This window comes from Mus caroli, chromosome 5, assembly GCF_900094665.2.
Source record: "Mus caroli chromosome 5, CAROLI_EIJ_v1.1, whole genome shotgun sequence".
Taxonomy (NCBI): domain Eukaryota; kingdom Metazoa; phylum Chordata; class Mammalia; order Rodentia; family Muridae; genus Mus; species Mus caroli.
Genome location: NC_034574.1, coordinates 96,996,168 through 97,018,541, shown reverse-complemented (window position 1 = coordinate 97,018,541; position 22,374 = coordinate 96,996,168). Strand labels below are relative to the sequence as shown.

General features: G+C 41.8%; 1 protein-coding gene across 1 annotated transcript; it reads right to left on the bottom strand.

Annotated features, from left to right (window-relative positions):
• Window positions 1-17,079: 17,079 nt before the first annotated feature.
• Dspp (dentin sialophosphoprotein) lies at window positions 17,080-21,779 on the bottom strand. The gene is made up of 5 exons (XM_021163941.1): window positions 21,723-21,779; window positions 20,822-20,908; window positions 19,725-20,666; window positions 18,293-18,945; window positions 17,080-18,172 (listed from the first exon to the last, which is right to left on the bottom strand). Exons 1-5 carry the CDS (start codon window positions 21,777-21,779, stop codon window positions 17,080-17,082), a joined length of 2,832 nt encoding a protein of 943 aa, XP_021019600.1.
• Window positions 21,780-22,374: the final 595 nt, after the last annotated feature.

The following is a 22,374-nucleotide window of genomic DNA, read 5'->3' as shown; positions in this document are numbered from 1 at the left end:
TTTCCCCCCATGTACTGAACTCTATTACCATTTTCCTCCCTCTACTACCCCGAGTTACTCCACGCCTCCTCTCCCATCCAGATCCACCCCCTTTCTGTCTTTCATTAGAAATCAAACATGCTTCTAGTGCATAATAAGAAAATTAAATTAAGCTAAAAGTAACACATTGGAATAGGACAAAAAAAGCAAATAGGAGAAGAAAAGCCCAGGGGAAAAACACAAGAAACAGATATAGATGCAAGACCCACTCATTTGCACACTCAGGAATGCCATAAAAACACTAAACTGGAAGTCATGATATATACATACCCAAAAAACTGGTAGGGTAAGAAAACACACACATACACACACACATATATATATGTAATACATATATATTTATATATTTTATATGTGTAAAATGTATGTATATTATATATACATATGTATGTTTTACATATTACATACCACATGTCACATATTACATGTTATATATTGTGTTTATATTGTATATAATACATATAACATTATATATTTATATATATGTATATATATGTGTGTGTGTATCTATATCTATATATATGCAATAAAACAAACAAACATGACATGATGAGACAAGGAACCTCCAAAGATTCTCTCGAGTTTATTTTCTGTTGGCTATCTGCTGCTGATCATATATCCTACCCTTAAGGGTGGACTTAAGGTGAGACTCCCTCGGGAAAAAAATTAATCTTTCATTGGCAGAGGTTATCAATTGTAGATGCCTCTGGGTTAGGAATGGGACTTGTGTCCACTTCTTTCATCTTTAAGGCCCCATCTGGTGCAGAGGTGTGCAGACTCTGTTCATACTGCTTTGGCCTCTGTAATTTCATATGAGCTTTGATCCTGTTGAAGTAGAGGGCCCTGCTTACCTGGTGTTCTTATCCCCTGTGGCTCTCACACTCTTTCTGTCTCCTTTTCTGGGTTTCCTGAGCTCTGAGGGGGGAGATTTGATGGAGACATCCCATTTAGGAGTGGGTGTTACAAGTCTGTCACTCTGCACATTGTCTGGCTGTGAGTCTCTGTATTGGTTCCCATCTGCTGCAGGAGGAAGCTTCTCTGGTGACAGCCAAGCAAGGCCTTGATGCACGAGTGGAAAAGAATGTCATTAGTGATCATTTGACTAGTATGTCCTTTTCATAGACCAGTATTATTTGGCTTTTACTCTGGCACAGCCATACCCACTGGAAACAGTGAGAGGCACAAGGCCAGCACAGCTGCCGGACACAGTTCCAGCAAAGCTGGCGATGGCTATAGTCACTCTTTCTCTCTCTGACTTTTGGGTTTTGGTCTCTGTGTGTTGCAGTCTTGGGGACTTCCTATATTATGATTCATTTTAATGTTTTTTCCTGAGAAAATTATGTCTGAGTCTTCTTAGGAAATCTGAAATTTAACTTTATCTGGCCACTATTTGGAAGTCTTCCTTATGTCCTGGAGATCATTAAGCACAGAGCTAGAGGAGGCCATTACTCCAGGAATCTTCTTGGAATATCTCTCCCTGAGCAAGTTCAAGCAGTGTAATTGATGCAGGGCAAACAGATAGCTGACAAACTCTGACTGGCCAAAAGAATTGGTTACAGATTCAAGGCCTAGCAGCAGCAGCAGCTTAGAACTCTCTGAAAATGTAAAGACAGGAGGTTGTAGAGGGGTTGCACCCCTAGAGGAATAAAATTCAATAAGTAAAGTAAATAGACTAAAGTAAACGTTTCCTGCTTTACAGCATAGAAAGTTGAAATGAAGAATATTTACACAAAAGTAATTTAGACTGTTCTTAATTATACCAGTGATCGTGATATTATTGTTACCTTAAAACTGTTGTGTATATAGTGTGGGATAAAGAGATTTCGTTATTTTGAGTTGCTCCTTTTCTTTTGACCAATGTGTTTTTTGAGACTCGTGATCTTAAGATTGAAGAACAGGGGATTCAGATTTGGTGAAGAAGAAAATTCATAATCTGGCGATTGTTGCGGGAGGCAGCTTCAATAGCCTTCACCAGCGACAAAGGAAACAATGAAACTACAACACACTGAAGGCTAGCACGTAACCGAACCTTTGAATCTGCAATGCCCTTACAAAAATAAAACAGAGAGCTATGGGTCACCTTAGCGTGAAGATGTGTAAGCAGCTAATTCGCTCAAAGGTTTTCAGATACATAGACAGCTGAGGCACCTGCCATTCCTGTATAAACTGAACCAAATTAGAGGTAAGGAACTGTCTGTCTTTATGAAAGTACTATGTCGCTGAGAAATCAGATTGGAAAGGTCCTCTGCACTGGCTGGTGTCCTCAGTCAGGAGGTGGGAAGCAGGCTCTTTGGGAGAAAGCCACCAACAATCATTCCCAACTTCAGACCCTGCCTGCACGCCCACAGTAGTTTGGGAGCAGCATACATCTCGGAGTTTGAAACCCTTCCTTTTCTCCGTCCTGCACTTACATTGATCTTTGCTGTTGCAGTGGTGGTGGTGGCTTTGACCCTTGGGAGCTATATAAGAACTTTTCCAATTTTCTTTTTAAACATCTGAAAATTACAGCTACCTAGAGTCTATTCTCGAATTTACAATGTCATAAATTGGTTATTTGGAAAAGTTGAGCTTAAATCTAGCACAAAAAAATTGATTCTTTTCCAATCTGGAGACCTCAGAATGTTCTGATCTCAAGAAAATTGCTACTAGAATAAAAATAAATGATGTTGCTTCCATTCCAGCCATGTGTTTCCTTTGCCAACCTTAAATGATGCTTAGACCAAATTATGACAGAGCTGTTCATGTTCCTGCATTAGGCTCCTGACCTTCCCTGAGCTGAGAAGTGTGTTTTAAGAATGAGATCAACCATGTGGAGGTCTGTCTAAGCCTGAGTGTGTATGCTGGCAAAAACAGAGAAGTGCAGACAGACAGAGGGACAAGCTGATTGCAGCACCTCGGAGCCCACTGGATCTCAGGTGCTTGTCTGCACACAAATCTGGTGGAGTGTGTTTTCTCAATTATTCATACTTTTCCTTGTAGCGTGTGAAAAGAACAAATTATATTTATTTGAAAAAACACAGATTAGGCACATATTTATATTCCCATAAGCCGTTTATATTGATGGAAAAAATATTCATCAACTGCACCATCAACATGCCAGAGGAATATAAGAAACTGGATGATAAATGGGTTTCTAATTCACCTGGCTGTTACGTCACTATGTCACTTTGAGGTAGCTGAACTGGATGAGGAGAAGCATAGCCATCAAGGGCTTCTCTGACAACAGTAATTATTACATAGACACAGCCCACTTCATTCACACGCACATTAACTTGCATGGATATTACTGTGTCCTTAGGCCTTAGCTTGATCTGTGTATGTGAGAGTCTGTGTGAATTAAATTGGATCTGCCTTTCTTAAATACACACATACATACATCATACATACATACATACATACCACAACAGGCACACACATCACACACACCACACACACCACAACACACACATATTATCTTTTTAAAGCTCTCATACATTCTCATCAAAGCCAGAAAAATAATTTTTTTCTTGCCAATAAAATCTCTGCATATCTACTAGTTTTATTCCCTTAGAATGTAAAATTATATACATAGATTTAAATTGTAACCTAATTATGTACCCATTTTATATAGTTCCTAATCCTGTTCCCAATAACTTACTTTAATTTCCTTTTCCCTGAATGTTTGTGGTCTCTGTATTTTATTCCTCACCTCCACCTTCTTTTCCTTCCCTCATTGTGTGTCCGTCACCAGGACAGTCCCACCCCTTGTGGGCTCTTTGTGAAACGGTTACGCGTTCATTGCAAATTTTAAAGAAACAAATAGGTTTGTCTCAGATCATGTTGATTATTACTTTACAACATATTATATGACATTTTTGTTTTTTAAGTTAAGAATATAACACTTGAGATGTTGAGATGTGACAAGTACAATATGTTAGTTCCTCTTAACTCCCTACCTCATCTTCCTTCTCTCTCTCTCTCTCTCTCTCTCTCTCTCTCTCTCTCTCTCTTCTCTTTTTTGAGACAGGGTTTCTCTGTGTAGCCCTTACTGTCCTGGAACTTACTCTGTAGACCAGGCTGGCCTCAAACTCAGAAATCCACCTGCCTCTACCTCCCGAGTGCTGGGATTAAAGGTGTGAGCCACCACTGCCCGGCTCATCTTCCTTCTCTTAATTTCTCTTTGAATTTGCATTCAGGTCTTGCTGAACTGGCCATTCACCCCTAGGTAGACTCTGCTTCTAATGAGGGATTTACAATATTGGGAACACCCAACTGGTGCCCTCAGGAGACTCCGTCTCAACTACTGCCTGCCTTCACTCACTCCGTAGCCCGTGTTTATAGATCAAATTGGTTTCTAGGCACCATGGTGGGAATACAAACCCGAGAGGAGGGTCTGTTCATTGGTGAGTTAAGCAGGGACATAAACTTCTTGTCATAACAAGATGTAGCGATGACAACACAGAGTCTCGGGTTGCTTTGGGTATCGAGAGGGGAGAACTGATCCGACTATTCTATGTCTTTATTGCTTTTGGCAGACCATTTGTCCCAGTCTTGGTTGCTATAGTAAAGTATCATAGACTGAATGGCTTATAAACAACAGAGAAAGCATTCAGAGGAAAAGCATTTAGACTTTGAACTAGTGGCCCGGGTGTGTGACTGCACACAGGCACTGCCTGCTCCTCTCTCCCCACTCTCCTGGCGTTAGAAGCTTGGGACCTTTTTTCAGGGAACACTGTAGGATTTATTTCCTTCCCTGGAGGATTTGCTCCCAGGCAGCCAAGAACAGAACCCTGGGAGACCACGATGGTGTTTTTCATCTGTGACTGTTCAAATCTGTTCTGTTTCTGCTCCTTTTAGGGAGAGGAAAATTGTTCCTGGTTATTTTGGTCTATGGCTTTTCAAAACTTCCATGGCAAACCGTAAAGCAAGGTTTACGTCTGGGAAATTCCAGTCTGGTTAATAGTTGTAAATGTATTTATACGATGAAGTATGACTTTTCTAAATGCTATCCTGCTGTGTGAGAACTAGATTTTGAAATGAAAGTATCAACTATCACAACAGAAAACCCTCACTGTTTCCTAACCAATGTTCTGATCAGGTGTAGGAGGAATTACCAGGTCTAGTAGGGAGGAACAAGCTGTGATGGACTCTTACGATTTTTGTCTTTGGTCATACAGGGAACAGCTTATGTATGCAACTGAGAAGATAGCTTAATTTCCCAATGAATTCCAGGACATATAGGAGACTCAAGAATGACAATTGTTAACTTTGGTCCTTCCTCCATGACATAAGTAAACCCAGGGAATGTATCCATTTCTCTGTCCCTCTGTTTCTCTCTGTCTGACTCTGACTCTATCACTGTCTATGTCTCTTTCTGAATCCCTCCCTCCATCCATCCCTCTTTCTCTCCTTCCCTCCACCTTCCTCTCTGCCTCCATATCTGTCTGTCTCTCTTTCTCTCCCCATGCCCTCATTTTTCTCCCTCTCTCACTTCCTCCCAACTCTCTCACTCTTTCTCCCCTCCCTCCATCCTCCTTTCTCTCCCTCTTGCCTTCTCTCCTGTCCCTCTAGCTTTCAGCCTCTCTCCTTCCCCCTCCCTCCCCAAGGTCTTGAGGACGCCATGCTATCCACACTACCCTGAATTCCCTGTGCTGCTGAGAACAACCTTGAACTTCTGGTTCTGCCTTCACAGTGCTGAGAGGACAAGGATGGGACTCTGTCTGGTTTGGGGTTGCTTGAGGTGCCAGGGACCAAATGCTGGCTCCATGCATGCTAGAGATAGATCCCTTCCACCCATTCAATTACATCCCCAATATTCTTGTGCTTTCTTTTCAATTTGATCTTCAAAGTTGGGCAAGAAAGTTAGAGGTTTGTAAGGAGAAAAGTTAATGTTGAAAATCAGTATCAAATTACCAGGGCAGTAATGTCTTCCTAAACCAATGGTTCTCTACTTTTCCTAACCACAGCCAACAGTTAAAAAGACATTGCACGTGTCTCTAGCATAGGCGCACTTCAACATATCTCTGTGTGTATATATATGTGTGTGATGGTTTGCATATGCTCAGCCCAGGAAGTGGCACTATTAGAGGGTGTGACCCTGTTGGAGTAGGTATAGCCTTGTTGGAGTAGGTGTGTAAATGTGGGTGTAGGCTTTAAGACCCTCATCTTAGCTACCTGGAAGTCAGTATTCTGCTAGAAACCTTCAGGTGAAGATGTAGAACTCTCAGCTCCTCTTGCGCCATGCCTACCTGGATGCTGCCATTCCTTGATGATAATGGACTGAACCTCTGAACCTGTAAGCCATCTCAATTAAATGTTACCCTTTATAAGACTTGTATTGGTCATGGTGTCTGTTCACAGCAGTAAATCCTAAGACAATATGTATATGTATATAGTTTCACAACCCACTGTGTTACGATTTTTCCTTACTCTTTCACCTTAAGTATTTTTTGTAACTCATTAAATTGATATAATTATAATAAGTGACTAGTTGATTAACAATCTGGGATTTAGGGAACACTGCTGTCAGAGACTGGAGAGATGACTCAGCAATTAAGAGTATAAGGGCTAATAAAGGTTCCAAGTTTGGTTTCCAGCATCCACATCAGGCAGCTTACACGTGGCTTCACTCTAGCTCCAGGAGATCTGACATCCTCTTCTGGTCTCCATGAACACCTTGGTGCTCATGGGAATTCCCTAACACAGACACAGGTCATTAGAAATAGAACCTAAAAACCATTGCCCTGATGAACAGTATGAGGAAATTGCTTATTAATCTTTACTCTGGTAAGTAAAGTAAGGTTTTTCCCTGATAATACTTTTCTGGCATTCAAAGGATTGAACCTTGAGACATTTTCAATTGTGCCTCCTCCATTTTTGCCCTGAAATTCCAAATTCAGATATAAATGTTTATACAAGAAAAGCAAGGTCATAATCTTCCTTCATGAGTTCCAGTATAATTCTAGGTCCTAAGCATCTAACCTCATAAAAATATTCTTTAGGGAGAAAGCTTTCTAAGAACCTGATGGATGTATTATGACTGTGGTAGTTTGGATAAGAATGGCCCCAATACATTAATGCTTAGTCATCAGAAAGTGGCACTACTTGAGAAAGATTAGGATGTGTGGCCTTTTTGGAGGAAGTGTGTCACTGGGGGTGACATTCCAATCCCAGTGGTATAAAAGGAATGACATATTCTAGCTAAGCCACATTAAAGATGCATGATTCTGGTATTTTATTTATAAGCTGTAAGCCTATATTGGGCAACTTTTTGAGCTATTGTAACTTATATCCCAGCCATATGTCCCTTGTCACTTGCTGTTTCTCCTGGCCACGTGCTCATGATCCATCTCCTCTCATGGCACCCTCCTCCTCTCTTTGTCACTTCTTTCTTACCTCCTCCCCTGATCTCTCCTAAGATGCCCTCATTTGATCCTCGAGTCTTCCACCTTTCTCTCTCTACTGCCCAATCCCAGACTTTAGCCTTTTATCAACCAATAACTTGGGGAGCAAGGTTTACATGGCATCACTTGGTGTGTAAAGATCTGCTGCTCATTGGGAGCAATCAGATCTTGGGACCCAGTATTTAGTATTTGAGTATACAGCAGCACCAGACCAACCCCAACATTTCCCCTTTTTTGTCTAAATAAAAAAGGCTCTTTCTCTTACAATAAGGAACTATATATAGTAAGAGCAATTATGAAATCCATGGTGTAATAAATATATTCACAACATCCAGTCCATCTGTATTTGGCAACTTAGGAGAAAATATTTTTTATCTATTGTATCTTGGTGAGTTCAAAGTTCTGTATTTAAATTACTTTTTCCATTACCATCTTAAGCATTTAAATCCTCTAACTTTCATAATTGCATTTACCAACCTAAAACACCCATTTACAATTTCCTCCAACCTTCATAAAACACCATCTAATCCTATGATCTTCATTTACCAACCTTAAAACACCTCCTTAGACCTTAATACACTTTCTTAGATTCTTTGTTATGTTTCATTGTGAGACTATGACTATATAATCTTCAACCTGTCTTGGCAGTGCTTGGCAGTCAACTTTGCCTGCATCCAAATTTTCTCCATTTTGTAAGAGCATTTTGTCTGCAGATGAAATTAGAACATTCTCTTTGCCTAGTGACTAGTTTGTCATAATGAAAGCCTGGTCATGCCAAGCTCTTGCAGTCATTGCTTGACAATGTTCCAGTGCTGGGACAACCGGAACTGACCCATTGCTGCTCTTGGTGGAAATTTGCTACACAACCTATGCTTGTGTTTCTGATTAATATTTGAATTCCTTGCTTCTAAGGGCCCCTCATGGAAGGCTGGGGCTGCGATAATGTAACAATTCTTACAAAATCTGGTGTTACTAAGAATAAAATTCATGGTAGTTCCCTGGGAGAGTCAGCTATGCAGAAATTGAGTCTTCCATAGAACCTATTACTTAAGTAGCATTAATGAGCATGAGACATAGTATCTGAGGGGGAAAAACATGAAAGAATAAAAACTTAGGAAAATTTCAGGAGTTAACAAACCATAACTGAGTCGTTAGGTTTTCTTGTCACTCTGTGGATGGCCAGCCTCAGAACCTCAGAACTAGTGTTGTCAGGATGAGGTTTTGATTATACGATTGAGGACAAACCTTTGTGCCATACTGAAGGCAGAGCCAGCAATTTTAGGAATTCTGATGTTCTTCTCCCCTTTACAGGAGTGTGAAAAAGATGTGGATCACACTGAAGCTGGGGCACATGACACAGAAATAGGGTTTATGAACTGCCTGACTTCCTAAGCAGATTTGTCAGATCAGGACTTTTTGTGATATAGTAGAAAAATAAAAAAGATTATACTTGTTTAAGCAATGCTTATGTGTGGCCAAAGGGGCCACAAAATACTTTAAAACTCAAAGGAAGGGATGGTGGTCATATATCAAATGTAGAAGATAATCAGAGGAGAAAAGGAGAGAATTTTAAAAAAGGAACTGAGAGATTGTATTTCCATAGAAAAATTAAATATTCCAGTTAATAAAATAATACAGGATACACTTGATACAAAATGTTATAGGAAATGACTTCTGATTTATTAACTTAGCCAAACTTAAATAGAGATGTCCTATCTAACATTTCTGTGACCACAAGTCTTTACAACACTGATCATAAGAGAAAAGACATTGAGTTAAAAGAAAACTGATTTTTATCATAATGTTAATTTTTAGTTTTCTTTTACGTGCTTATGTAATGAAGATTATGTAAGGAAGATTAGAGCCTAAGATGCAATCAGTGATTAAAGTTTTTTGAGGAAATGGTTTTGTGTAAAGACTGCAAGAGAGACAGGTTGTTAGAGTGGATCAAGTCATACCGAGATGTGCTTGTTCTCTGTCCAGTCTCTCGTGAAACAAAACTAAAAGGTGCCCCATTCTGATTCCTCCCTCTCTGCTCTTGCATCTGCCTGCTTCAGGCCCTGGTCCTCACTCAGAATTGGACTCCAGCAGAATCCATCTCCAAACGAAGGTCCTCCAATGCCCATCGTATTTTCCCAAGTTGAATGGGGTACTGCAAGGAGCTGAAATGTCTCAATGTCAAGAAAAGTCTTAATTTAATTTAAAAAAATCTTAAAATTTCATATTCTGTAGGCCTCCAAGGTTTTTGAAGATCATCTATCTAATCAGAATATCTGAATAGGTAAACTTGTTTTTAGCTAGAAGTATTTTATTGTAATAAACTATTCTAGTATCTAATATTACCATGTGTTTGACTGTCTATCAACTTGTATTTCTTAATTATCCTAAAGAGTTTGTAATACCAGCTTTAAAAGAGACTAGAACTTTACACAACATCTTCAAATGAGTTGCATCTGTCCGATGCCTATATAAGTACCTCAAATCTTGTATCAATATAATAAAGATCTATAGCAATATAACAAAATATAACCTCAATTTTGTATCAATATACAAAGATCTATAATAATGTAAGATTTTTGGCTAGTACTAACTCTAAGAGTAGATTTAATAATCTACTTATTATTTCTATATTTTCCTGTATCTCCCTGTTTGTTTTGAACCCTTCTTTCCCTATATAAGAAAGAAGGATAGAGGAAAGGAAAAAGGGGAATCCCTGAGTCTAACCTGCTATACTTTGTTTTCTCCCTGATCAAGACCATTTAAAAACTTGCAACCAACCCCTTTATAACAACAAGCATCCATCACCCAATAGAATAACTAAAAATCATATACCCTATCTCTTTGGAATGGGGTGACATGTTCTCTTTAAATTGCTTTCTGCTGTTTGGGGTTGATGGCATTTCTTGGGGAGCCTAAGAAAATTAGGATACTGGCCAAATCCTGGGAGCAGTAGCTGTATCATTTGCTGTCCAGTCTCTGTGGGATAGGAAATTGCAGGGCTTAATTGATGTCCTAGCTGGATCCATCTGCAAGACGGAACAAACTGAGGTCATCTGGGGTCAGCAGCCCTCCCTGAAGCTATTCTGGAAGAAAGTCTCCCAAGGAAACATCATCAAGGCAATCTGAGGCAGGAACAGGCATACCAGCATCCCCAAGGCCATATCTTGTTGGGGCTGCTTCCTTGGTTGTTATTTTAAGTGAACAAGTAAGTTCTCACAAGTAATATACAGTTCTGTACCAACAATGTATGGGCTATGCAAGGTGTACAGGTCAGTCAATGAAGATTTTTGTTGTTTGAGCAGGTGAAAGACACCTACCTTTCTGAAACTAGTTTGGACTGTATGTAACCAAGCTTCAATATAAATTTTTATCTATGCCATTCAAGATAATAGCATGATAAGTTTTGAAGATTTTGTAGCCAATAAAATAATAAAATTTATTGACTATATATGTAGCAGCAAAACCTTGTCTGTTACTCCTCGGAATTAAGGTGTTGCAACATTGTATCAGTGAGCCCTTAGCAGAAAGAGCAGACAAGCATCTCACAGCCAGAGAGATCTGAGTTCCAGCTGCCCCGCCAATGTCCTTTTTTTCTATCGGGAAGGGCCTTTTTTCTTTATCTATATTGCTTGTAATTCACCACCCCACGTCTCAGTTCTCTCCTTATGTAAGTCTGTTTTATTTTGAACATTCTTAGAGCAAGGACATAAAACTGTGATCATTAGTGAACATATTGTAACTAGCTCCATGACAACTAAAATGAAATGATATAAGAATCCAAGGGCCTTCTGCTGTCCTGTTTTCCATTTTTTTTAACATGGAAAGTATTTTTCCATTTTATCTCTGACTCTTTCCTTAAAGATATCAATTTACCAATTTTAAACTTAAGACCTTACCAGTTCAGAAGTTTAGGACCTTATAGTCTTATTGCAGTTAGGGAAAAGTACTCTATTATAAACTGCTGTGTGTCTAAGGACTCCTTGGGCCAGCAAATATCTATAGCAACCAGCTTTGCACGCTCAGCTCAGTCCTGACCATGCCTCCACAATCTTCCATGCTTCTGCGTTGTTTCAGGCCTTCACCCATAGCTCCAGGCCTAGTTTTTTCTAGTGTATCTGAGGCTTTTGTCTACTTTCTTTCCTTTTTAAAAGAGACCAGGCCTCTTGTCCAGTTAGTCTGACTATCCCCATCCCACCTCACCCCACCCTCCCACCTCATCACCCCACCACACCCCCACCCTTCTCTTGGGCCTTCTCAGGCTGTAAGCTTGGGCTCTTATTGTCCCATGTTGGGCGCCAATTTGGAAAAGGAATTATATAGTCCAGCTAGCCCATATAAAAGACACACAATTCTAAGAAAGGGCAAAGTGTCCACACTTTGGTCTTCGTTCTTCTTGAGTTTCATACATTTAGCAAATTGTATCTTATATCTTGGGTATCCTAAGTTTCTGGGCTAATATCAACTTATCAGTGAGTACATATTGTGTGAGTTGCTTTGTGATTGGGTTACCTCACTCAAGATGATGCCCTCCAGGTCCATCCATTTGCCTAGGGATTTCATAAATTCATTCTTTTTAATAGCTGAGTAGTACTCCATTGTGTAAATGTACCACATTTTCTGTATCCATTCCTCTGTTGAGGGGCATCTGGCTTCTTTCCAGCTTCTGGCTATTATAAATAAGGCCTGCTATGAACATAGTGGAGCATGTGTCCTTCTTACCAGTTGGAACATCTTCTGGATATATGCCCAGGAGAGATATTGCAGGATCCTCTGGTATTACTATGTCCAATTTTCTGAGGAACTGCCAGACTGATTTCCAGAGTGGTTGTACAAGCTTGCAATCCCACCAACAATGGAGGAGTGTTCCTCTTTCTCCACATCCTCGCCAGCATCTGTTGTCACCTGAATTTTTGATCTTAGCCATTCTGACCGGTGTGAGGTGGAATATCAGGGTTGCTTTGATTTGCATTTCTCTGATGATTAAGGATGTTGAACATTTTTTCAGGTGCTTCTCAGCCATTCGGTATTCCTCAAGTGAGAATTCTTTGTTCAGCTCTGAGCCCCATTTTTTAATAGGGTTATTTGATTTTCTAGAGTCCACCTTCTTGAGTTCTTTATATATATTGGATATTAGTCCCCTATCTGATTTAGGATAGGTAAAGCTCTTTTCCCAATCTGTTGGTGGTCTTTTTGTCTTATTGACGGTGTCTTTTGCCTTGCAGAAGCTTTGCAACTTTATGAGGTCCCATTTGTCGATTCTCGATCTTACAGCACAAGCCATTGCTGTTCTATTCAGGAATTTTTCCCCTGTACCCATATTTTTGAGGCTTTTCCCTACTTTCTCCTCTATAAGTTTCAGTGTCTCTGGTTTTATGTGGAGTTCCTTAATCCACTTAGATTTGACCTTAGTACAAGGAGATAGGAATGGATCAATTCACATTCTTCTACATGATAACCGCCAGTTGTGCCAGCACCATTTGTTGAAAATGCTGTCTTTTTTCCACTGGATGGTTTTAGCTCCCTTGTCAAAGATCAAGTGACCATAGGTGTATGGGTTCATCTCTGGGTTTTCAATTCTATTCCATTGGTCTACTTGTCTGTCGCTATACCAGTACCATGCAGTTTTTATCACAATTGCTCTGTAGTACAGCTTTAGGTCAGGCATGGTGATTCCACCAGAGGTTCTTTTATCCTTGAGAAGAGTTTTTGCTATCCTAGGTTTTTTGTTATTCCAGATGAATCTGCCGATTGCCCTTTCTAATTCGTTGAAGAATTGAGTAGGAATGTTGATAGGGATTGCATTGAATCTGTAGATTGCTTTTGGCAAGATAGCTATTTTTACTATATTGACCCTGCCAATCCATGAGCATGGGAGATCTTTCCATCTTCTGAGATCTTCTTTAATTTCTTTCTTCAGAGACTTGAAGTTCTTATACAGATCTTTCACTTTCTTAGTTAGAGTCACGCCAAGGTATTTTATATTATTTGTGACTATTGAGAAGGGTGTTGTTTCCCTAATTTCTTTCTCAGCCTGTTTATCCTTTGTGTACAGAAAGGCTATTGACTTGTTTGAGTTAATTTTATGTCCAGCTACTTCACCAAAGCTGTTTATCAGGTTTAGGAGTTCTCTGGTGGAATTTTTAGGGTCACTTATATATATTATCATATCATCTGCAAAAAGTGATATTTTGACTTCTTCCTTTCCAATTTGTATCCCCTTGATCTCCTTTTGTTGTCGAATTGCTCTGGCTAGGACTTCAAGTACAATGTTGAATAAGTATGGAGAAAGTGGACAGCCTTGTCTAGTCCCTGATTTTAGAGGGATTGCTTCAAGCTTCTNACCATTTACTTTGATGTTGGCTACTGGTTTGCTGTAGATTGCTTTTATCATGTTTAGGTATGGGCCTTGAATTCCTGATCTTTCCAAGACTTTTATCATGAATGGGTGTTGGATTTTGTCCAATGCTATCTCTGCATCTAACGAGATGATCATGTGGTTTTTGTCTTTGAGTTTGTTTATATAGTGGATTATGTTGATGGATTTCCGTATATTGAACCATCCCTGCCTCCTTGGGATGAAACCTACTTGGACAGGAAAGGATGGACCATCTAGAGACTGCCATATCTGGGAATCCATCCCATAATCAGCTTCCAAATGCTGACACCATTGCATATACTAGCAAGATTTTGCTGAAAGGACCCAGATAGAGCTGTCTCTTGTGAGACAATGCCGAGGCCTAGCAAACACAGAAGTGGATGCTCACAGTCAGCTATTGAATGGATCACAGGGCCCCCAATGGAGGAGCTAGAGAAAGCACCCAAGGAGCTAAAGGGATCTGCAATCCTATAGGTGGAACAACAATATGAACTAACCAGTACCCCGGAGCTCGTGTCTCTAGCTGCATATGAATCAGAAGATGGCCTAGTCGGCCATCACTGGAAAGAGAGGCCCATTGGTCATGCAAACTTTATATGCCTCAGTACAGGGGAATGGCAGGGCCAAGAAGTGGGAGTAGGTGTGTGTGGGAGTGGGTGGGGGAGTGTGTGGGGGACTTTTGGGATAGCATTGGAAATGTAAATGAAATAAATACCCAATTAAAAAAAAAGCCACACAGTCCTGGTATTTTATTTACAAGCTGTAAGCCTATATTGGGCAGTTTTTGAGCTACTGTAACTTACATCCAGGCCATATGTCCCTTGTCAGTTGCTGTTTCTCCTGTCCACGTGCTCATGATCCATCTCCTCTTATGGCAGCCTCCTCCTCTCTTTGTCGCCTCCTTCTCTCCTCCATCTTTGGTCTCTCCTGAGACCCCTCATTCTATTTGATCCTCAAGTCTCCCACCTTTCTCTCTCTACTGCCCAATTTCAGACTTTAGTCTTTTACTGACCAGTTCTTGGGAAGCAAGGTTTACATTGCATCACTTGGTGTATGTGAGGATCTCATCGGGGCAATCAGATCTCAGGGGCCAGTATTTGAATGCACAGCAGCACAAGATCAACCTCAACATAGTGGCTCCTTCTCCTCTGCCTACAGATCCAGATGTAGAACTTTCAGCTACCATGCTCCTCACTGTGTCAATAATGGACTAAACCTCTGAACCTGTAAACAAGCCCCAATTAAATGCTTTCCTTTATAAGAGTTGCTGTGGTCATGGTGTCTCTTCACAGAAATAAAACAGTGACCATGACACTTACTTGGGCTATTATCTAGATATCATGAGCACAGGATAAATATCTTATATTGGTTCATGAAATGAGCAGAACTACGAGGAAATGAGGTTGATCTATGTGCTATGAGCCAATGTTCGAGGCATACTGCTAAATTGACATGTAAGATGAGTGCATTGTGTGTGTTACATAGGTGAATATAGTCATATAATATTTCTGGAATATCTGTAAAACATTAGTAAGAGGAATTGCCTCTAGGAAAAAGAAACTGTGGGTTGGATGACAAAGGTTTAGTATTATGTGCACCGTTTTTAAGTAGTATTTTGAAGTTTGTATTTTGTGTTCACAAATACCTATTTTAATAAGAATGGCTAAATATGTGTAAGAAGTATAATCTTATACACCAGATTTTACAATGGGGGAGGGGACAATGCTTGCAGACTATGAATAAAGAATTTACCCAGTGAGTAATTGTATAAATAGATGTTTATTATAACACTGAAGTTCATTATCTCTTCCATTACATTTCTTACACAGTTCACGATGAGTTTTCTACCCATGGTTTTAGTGATCACAACCTCGACGAGTGGGTGTGGCGGGTTACTAGAGTCAGGTGCTTCATAAGTTACAGCAAACAAAGGAGAGTTTGGGGTCTAGTAGAAGGCAAAGACTGAACCTTTATTTTCTGGTGAGGGGGTCTGGAGTCACGTCACAGCTGTGGCAGCTCAGAAGCCTGGAGCTTTACAGTGTGGGCGTTACAACGCGTTTACAGATAGCAGCGTGTGAAAGCCTCAGCAATATCCCTTAACTCAGAAACTCTCACAAAAGGAGGTGAGCACCTGAGAAAAGAAACTCTTCCAAAACTCTGGGTAAAATAAGCCTAAAAGGAGAATAGAGTCGACTATCATTATAATGTATTTAATAGTTTCTATTTAACCCAAATTTGGCATAACTGCCTAGGTGGGGAAATAGGGAAATGACAAAGGAAAACCCTAAATCTTCAAAAAATATCCTTAAGGCTTGAGGGTTAAGGTTTTCTTGAGACAATTCCAGTTCACACCTCCTGTCTTGGTGTGGTTTATTCTCACTACCTCTCTTGCTTTCTGAGGAGCCCTAGAGCCCAAAGAGAGAGGGTCCCACTCTTGACACGCACAGCCTTACAGCTCTTGATTAAACTGTTTGAGCTGTGATTAGAAGAAAACTAATAACACAGTGGTACATGGAGAGCCAGAATATGATCCCACCTCCTGAAATCATCCATCCATGTTGTTCGTTTATTTAAGGTTTGAGAGCCACTGATGGAAGGGAGACACTGTTCAAAGTGCAGGGGTTGGGGACTTAGTACATATCCAGCCCATGCAGAAATTTAACCGCATGTGTCAGATCCTGTCCAAGCCATCCTTGGGGCTCTTTTCTCATTCATTCTTCGGAATTTTCATAATGTATAGCTATTGTCTCATCACAAAGATTATCTCAGCACCTTGGATAGGGCCAGTAGTTGCAGCAGTGTTTTGATCATGCCCTAAATGTAATTTCCCCTGGAATAAGTAAATGACAGAGTAGTTGAGTTGAATGTCACAGAACAGCATCACTCACTGCACAACATGAAGACTAGCTCTCTGTTGCCTGGAGCACTGAGGGAGGAGGCTGCAGCAGGCTGTGATGTTGCTAGCTCTGCTCTTTAAAGCACCCGCCATTCAAATCGAAGCTATGTGTCTTAGTGCTTTCTTCAGTTCCTGTTAAAATACTGTTTAGATTTATCCTTTTAAAAAATATTTTCTGAACATGAATATATTTTAACACACATGTACCAATGGTGGTACACCCAGATTCTCTCTGAGAGAGCTGGAGTTTGGCTCTACTCCCTATGAGCTCCATGGGTTCCACACAATCTGCACATCTCTCCTGTCATCATTGGGTTAGGAACCTTCACTGCCTTCCCATCACTCACCAAGAGGTCACATAGAGGATATCATGGGTTCTCTCTGATCTAATCATCACTGGTTGAGTGGTTACTGTCACTGCCTTCACTGTCACTGTCACTGTTGCTATCACTGTCACTGTTGCCATTACCAGACTTGCTGTCACCATCACTGCTGTCAGAAGTGCTATCCTTGCTGTCACTGTCACTGCTGTCACTGTTGCTGCTATCACTGCTGTCACTGCTGTCGCTGCTATCACTGCTGTCGCTGTCACTGCTGTCGCTGCTGTCACTGCTGTCACTACTGTCACTGCTGTCACTGCTGTCACTACTGTCACTGCTATCACTGCTGTCATTGCTGTCACTGCTGTCACTACTGTCACTGCTGTCACTGCTGTCACTGCTGTCGCTGCTGTCACTACTGTCGCTGCTGTCGCTACTGTCACTGCTGTCGCTGCTGTCACTGCTGTCGCTGCTGTCGCTACTGTCACTGCTGTCGCTGCTGTCACTGCTGTCACTGCTGTCGCTACTGTCACTACTGTCACTGCTGTCGCTGCTGTCGCTGCTGTCACTACTGTCGCTGCTGTCGCTACTGTCACTGCTGTCGCTGCTGTTGCTGCTGTCACTACTGTCACTGCTGTCACTACTGTCGCTACTGTCGCTGCTGTCACTACTGTCACTGCTGTCACTACTGTCGCTACTGTCACTGCTGTCGCTGCTGTCACTACTGTCACTGCTGTCGCTACTGTCACTGCTGTCACTACTGTCACTGCTGTCACTACTGTCACTGCTGTCGCTACTGTCACTGCTGTCACTACTGTTGCTACTGTCACTGCTGTCACTACTGTCACTGCTGTCACTGCTGTCGCTGCTGTTACTACTGTCGCTGCTGTCACTACTGTCACTACTGTCACTGCTGTCACTGCTGCTGCTGCTGTCACTGCTGTCACTGCTGCTGCTGCTGTCACTGCTGTCACTGCTGTCACTGCTGTCGCTGCTGTCACTACTGCTGCTGCTGTCACTGCTGTCGCTGCTGTCACTGCTGCTGCTGCTGTCACTGCTGTCACTACTGTCGCTGCTGTCACTGCTGTCACTACTACTGCTGCTGTCGCTGCTGTCACTACTACTGCTGCTGTCGCTGCTGTCACTGCTGTCACTACTACTGCTGCTGTCACTGCTGTCACTGTTGCTGCTGCTGCTGTCACTGCTGTCACTGCTGTCACTACTACTGCTGCTGTTGCTGCTGTCACTGCTGTCGCTGCTGTTACTACTGTCACTGCTGTCACTGCTGTCACTGCTGTCGCTGCTGTCACTGCTGTCACTGCTGTCGCTGCTGTCACTGCTGTCGTCACTACTGTCACTGCTGTCTGATTTGCTCTCACTGTCACTGCTATTGTCATGGTCACTGCTGTCAGATTCATCCTTGTCCTCACTCTCGCTGTCACCATCACCATTACTGTCACTGTCATCATCACCATTACTGTCACTGTCATCTGTATCAGATGAGTCATCACTGTTATCATCTTCTCCCGCATGTGAGTCACTGTCATTGTCATCATCACTTGATTCATCAGATGTGTAAGAAGCATCCCCACGGCTGCCACTCTCATTGGCGCTTTCAGAGTTAGTGTCACTTCCGTTAGATTCGTCACTGCTGTTGGGATCATCTCCTTGCATGGACTCGTCATCGAAATCGTAACTGTCATGCCCGTCACTATTGCTGCTGCTACCTATCCTGCTGTGTCCCGGGTTACTGTGGGCAGCTGATTTCTCAGCAGTGCCTTGAGGCTTGTCAGACTCCCCTTGCTTTGGGCTATTCCTTTTGTCCAGCTCCACTCCTTGGTGTCCATTTCTGTCTTTACTTCCACTGAGTTTCCCAGGTTCTTTGGTAATAATACTTTTGTTGCCTTTGTTGGAACCTTCAGTTTCTATTCCCTGTGGAACGATGTAAATAAGAATGGATAATTAGTGAATATTTGCTACAAAACATCATGGTCCGAGGAGAACTGTCTCAGGAAGTGACCTTAGGAGCAGGATGATAGGCTGCCAGTGCAGTGATTCATGTGTGCCTGCTGATCTAGTACTTGAATGCAAATGTGCTCTGTATCAGGGTTTGGATCCTCTAATAAGCCACCCAGGTTTCTAACTCGTAAGGGCTTGAAGCATGGTAATGAAAGTGTCATAGTGAAGCTGGTCATTCTGTGTGATGAATGCAAACTAATAAAATGTCTTACAAAGACATCATGGAACCGTTATGCAGCTTGACTTCTAGCATTCTGACTAATTTTACAGAAGTTTGTGAATTTTTAAAAATTGTCCTATATCAGAGACATATTGGAGAGGTGGCTCAGGGGTTAAGAGCACTGACTGTTCTTCCAGAGGCCCTGAGTTCAATTCCCAGCAATCACATGGTAGCTCACAGTCATCTAGAATGGGATCTGATGCCCTCTTTTGGTGTGTCTTAAGACAGCTACAGAATACTCATCTATACATAAAATAAAATAAATATTTTTTAAAAATTGTCCTACATGAAAGTCTTTAAGAATTCCAGCCTTTTCATTAGAATACTCAATGTAGCTAAAATAGAACCCAAATGCTTAGCATGGTACTTTTATGCTTGTTTGGGGTTTTCTCTCTCGTGTTTGTCTGGAGTTATTTGGTACAGCCATCACAGTCTGGAGGGAAGAATGGAAGTCGCCGCCCTCTAAACTTACCTGATCTTGGCTCTTCCCAGAAGAACATGCTTCTGACTGGCTGAGGATCCCACCCTCTGCATCTCTGTTGTCTTTGGGGCTGAGCTTCTGGCTGTCCTGCATTGCCTGGGTACTGTCGCCTTCTTCAACACCGTTTTCCTCACTGCTGTTGTCTCCATTGCGTCCATTTGGGAAACCTTCTTGTTCTTTAGAGTCATCATCTTCAGTACTAACTGAACCCTGACCTCTGTGGTCAGTGTTTCCCCCATGAGACTGCACCCCCTGGCCCTTAGTGCCATCATGGCTCTCCCTTCCATCTCCTGCTTCTGCACCCTCACCATCACCAGAGCCTGTATCTTCATCCTCCTCTACTCCGTTCCCGCTAGGACTCCCATCAGTATCATCCAAACCTGCATCTTCCCCGATGCTTGGTGTCACCTCAGCCCCCTGGTTCTCACTCCCCGGCCCTTCTCTCTGAGGCGTCGTTTCATGTGTAGCAACCCCACTTCCGTGTATTCCAGCCTCATGGTTGGTGCTATTCTTGCTGCTAGCTTCTGGAGGCTCATTTTCCTGGACAAGGGTAGCATCTCCATTCTGGCTCACATCACTAGCACCCCCGGTTTTTGTATTCTGGCCAGCCTGTCCGTGGACACTGCTCTCTGCTTCCTCCACATTTTCAACAATTCCTACCTGGCTTCTGATGCCATTTGCTGTGCTGTTCTCTCCTCTCGCATGTACCCCATCATGACCGTATGTTTCTACGTCATTGTGTTCTTCACCGGTGCTCCCCTGTTCATTTGCTAAACTGGGCTGAGTAGGAAAATCCTTCCCTCCTACATGTATTGACTCGGAGCCATTCCCGTCTCTTTTGTAACCGTCCTCGTTAAGTACCTGCTCTCCTATCTCACTGCCATCTGGGGAGTCATTGCTGTTGCTAGTGGTGTTGTTGATAGGTAACTCATTCTGAAAAGGAGACACAATTGAAAGTCAGTTGTGGCTATCGTTTTCAAATAAGGCCAACTGAAAAAAAATGGGTGGAAATTTTAGAGAAAGTGATAAAGTGCAAAAGGGCCTTGAAAACAGAAAAAGAAAGGACCATTCGTATTTCTGTCTTTTACCTGTGCTGTGGTTCCTGGATGCGTTAGAAGAGGCACAGTCACAGATTTTTCAGCAATGTTTCTTTCCAATGGTACTAACTGGGGAACCTGAAGAGGTTAAGACACAGATATTACATGAAGGTCAGATCACACTCTGACCATGTAGAGAAGAAAAGGAGCCTGCTGCGGTGCTTATGTGGGGTCTCAGGCAGAGAAAATGAGGATTTTTATAATGTTGTTGTCGATCAGCCCCAAACCCCTAAAGCAACATGAGCATGGGCCGCTGGAGAAGCAGCCCCGGGTAGCTGATACTTGTCGCCCTACAAGAGTGAGCCCGGAGTGCTTACAAAACTTCTCAAGCACAGGAACAACCCAGAATCTGGTTATGTGACGCCCTGTGACAATGTTAGACGTGGAAGCCAGCTGATGAAATGACAAACAGATCGACTTTCTTAATGTTCCTGCCTTTGTACTTGTTCTGATGCTCCAGATTTCCCACAGTGAACACACAAATAGCACACATGAAACATTGAAAAACCTGACTTTTAGCCCCTGATCTTTCTTCAGTTTTTCCCAAACCGAATACAGTGTGTTGACATTACAGTGAAATTTGTGTGGAATGGAGCAGACAAGCTTCATGACTTTGGAGCATTGAATTAATTTTAATAAACTTTTAAAAAAAATGGGTCATCCTTTCATTAGGATGTTTCAACAGGAAGGGAGGGAGCATGCATTGGTGCATGTGTTTGCCTTCATCGAGACCCCATATGATATCACATAATAGCTGTAATGCAAATCTTAACATTTCTATTAAGTGTTTAGACTCAACTTCTCTGTAAAACCATAAGGAAATATGTACATTTCAACATTGGGTTGAAAGATACAGCAAAGTAAGAAGGCTTGATTGGGAAGGTGCACTTACCGGAATGGCCCAGGCAGTTGCCCAAATGCATATATATATAATTATCTTCATTTTCATTATGAATAGTAATCAATGTCTGTTTAGAACAAAGAACACCACAAAACGGGTCATAAAATGAAAGATGACAACCACAGTAACCCAGTATTTTGGTCTTACATTTGGCCCTTTTCTAGGACAATGAGAAAGTACTAATGTGAGAAGACACCCCAGGTTCCAGTAAACCTGGTATGTGGAGGCCTCAGCATGCTCAGGACTGTCATGGCTTCTGACTTTTCCTGCCTGTGGGAGCAACAGCCATGAAGATACAGAGGACATAGCTTGTGGCTCTGGCCCTATGCTGTTATCCATGAGGGTAACATCTCTCCTGGGCTAGCCTTAAGCATCGTTAAATAAAAGTAGATTTAAATGATAAAGCACTTGTAATTTCCCACCTGGTCTATAGAATTGGGCGTTATCCCAGTAAGAGGAAGAAATCTTCCTCTTACGGTGTTTAAGGAAGAGAGAGTTTAGGCTAGGAGAGAGAACACAGGATTTGGTTTCAGATCCCTGAATTCAAATCCTTCCCCTGCTATCTGCTCTCGGAGCTTGGGCACTTTCAGTAGCTTTATTGGGCTTTTGTCTCCTCAGTCTGGAATAATAACCCTGTAGCTCA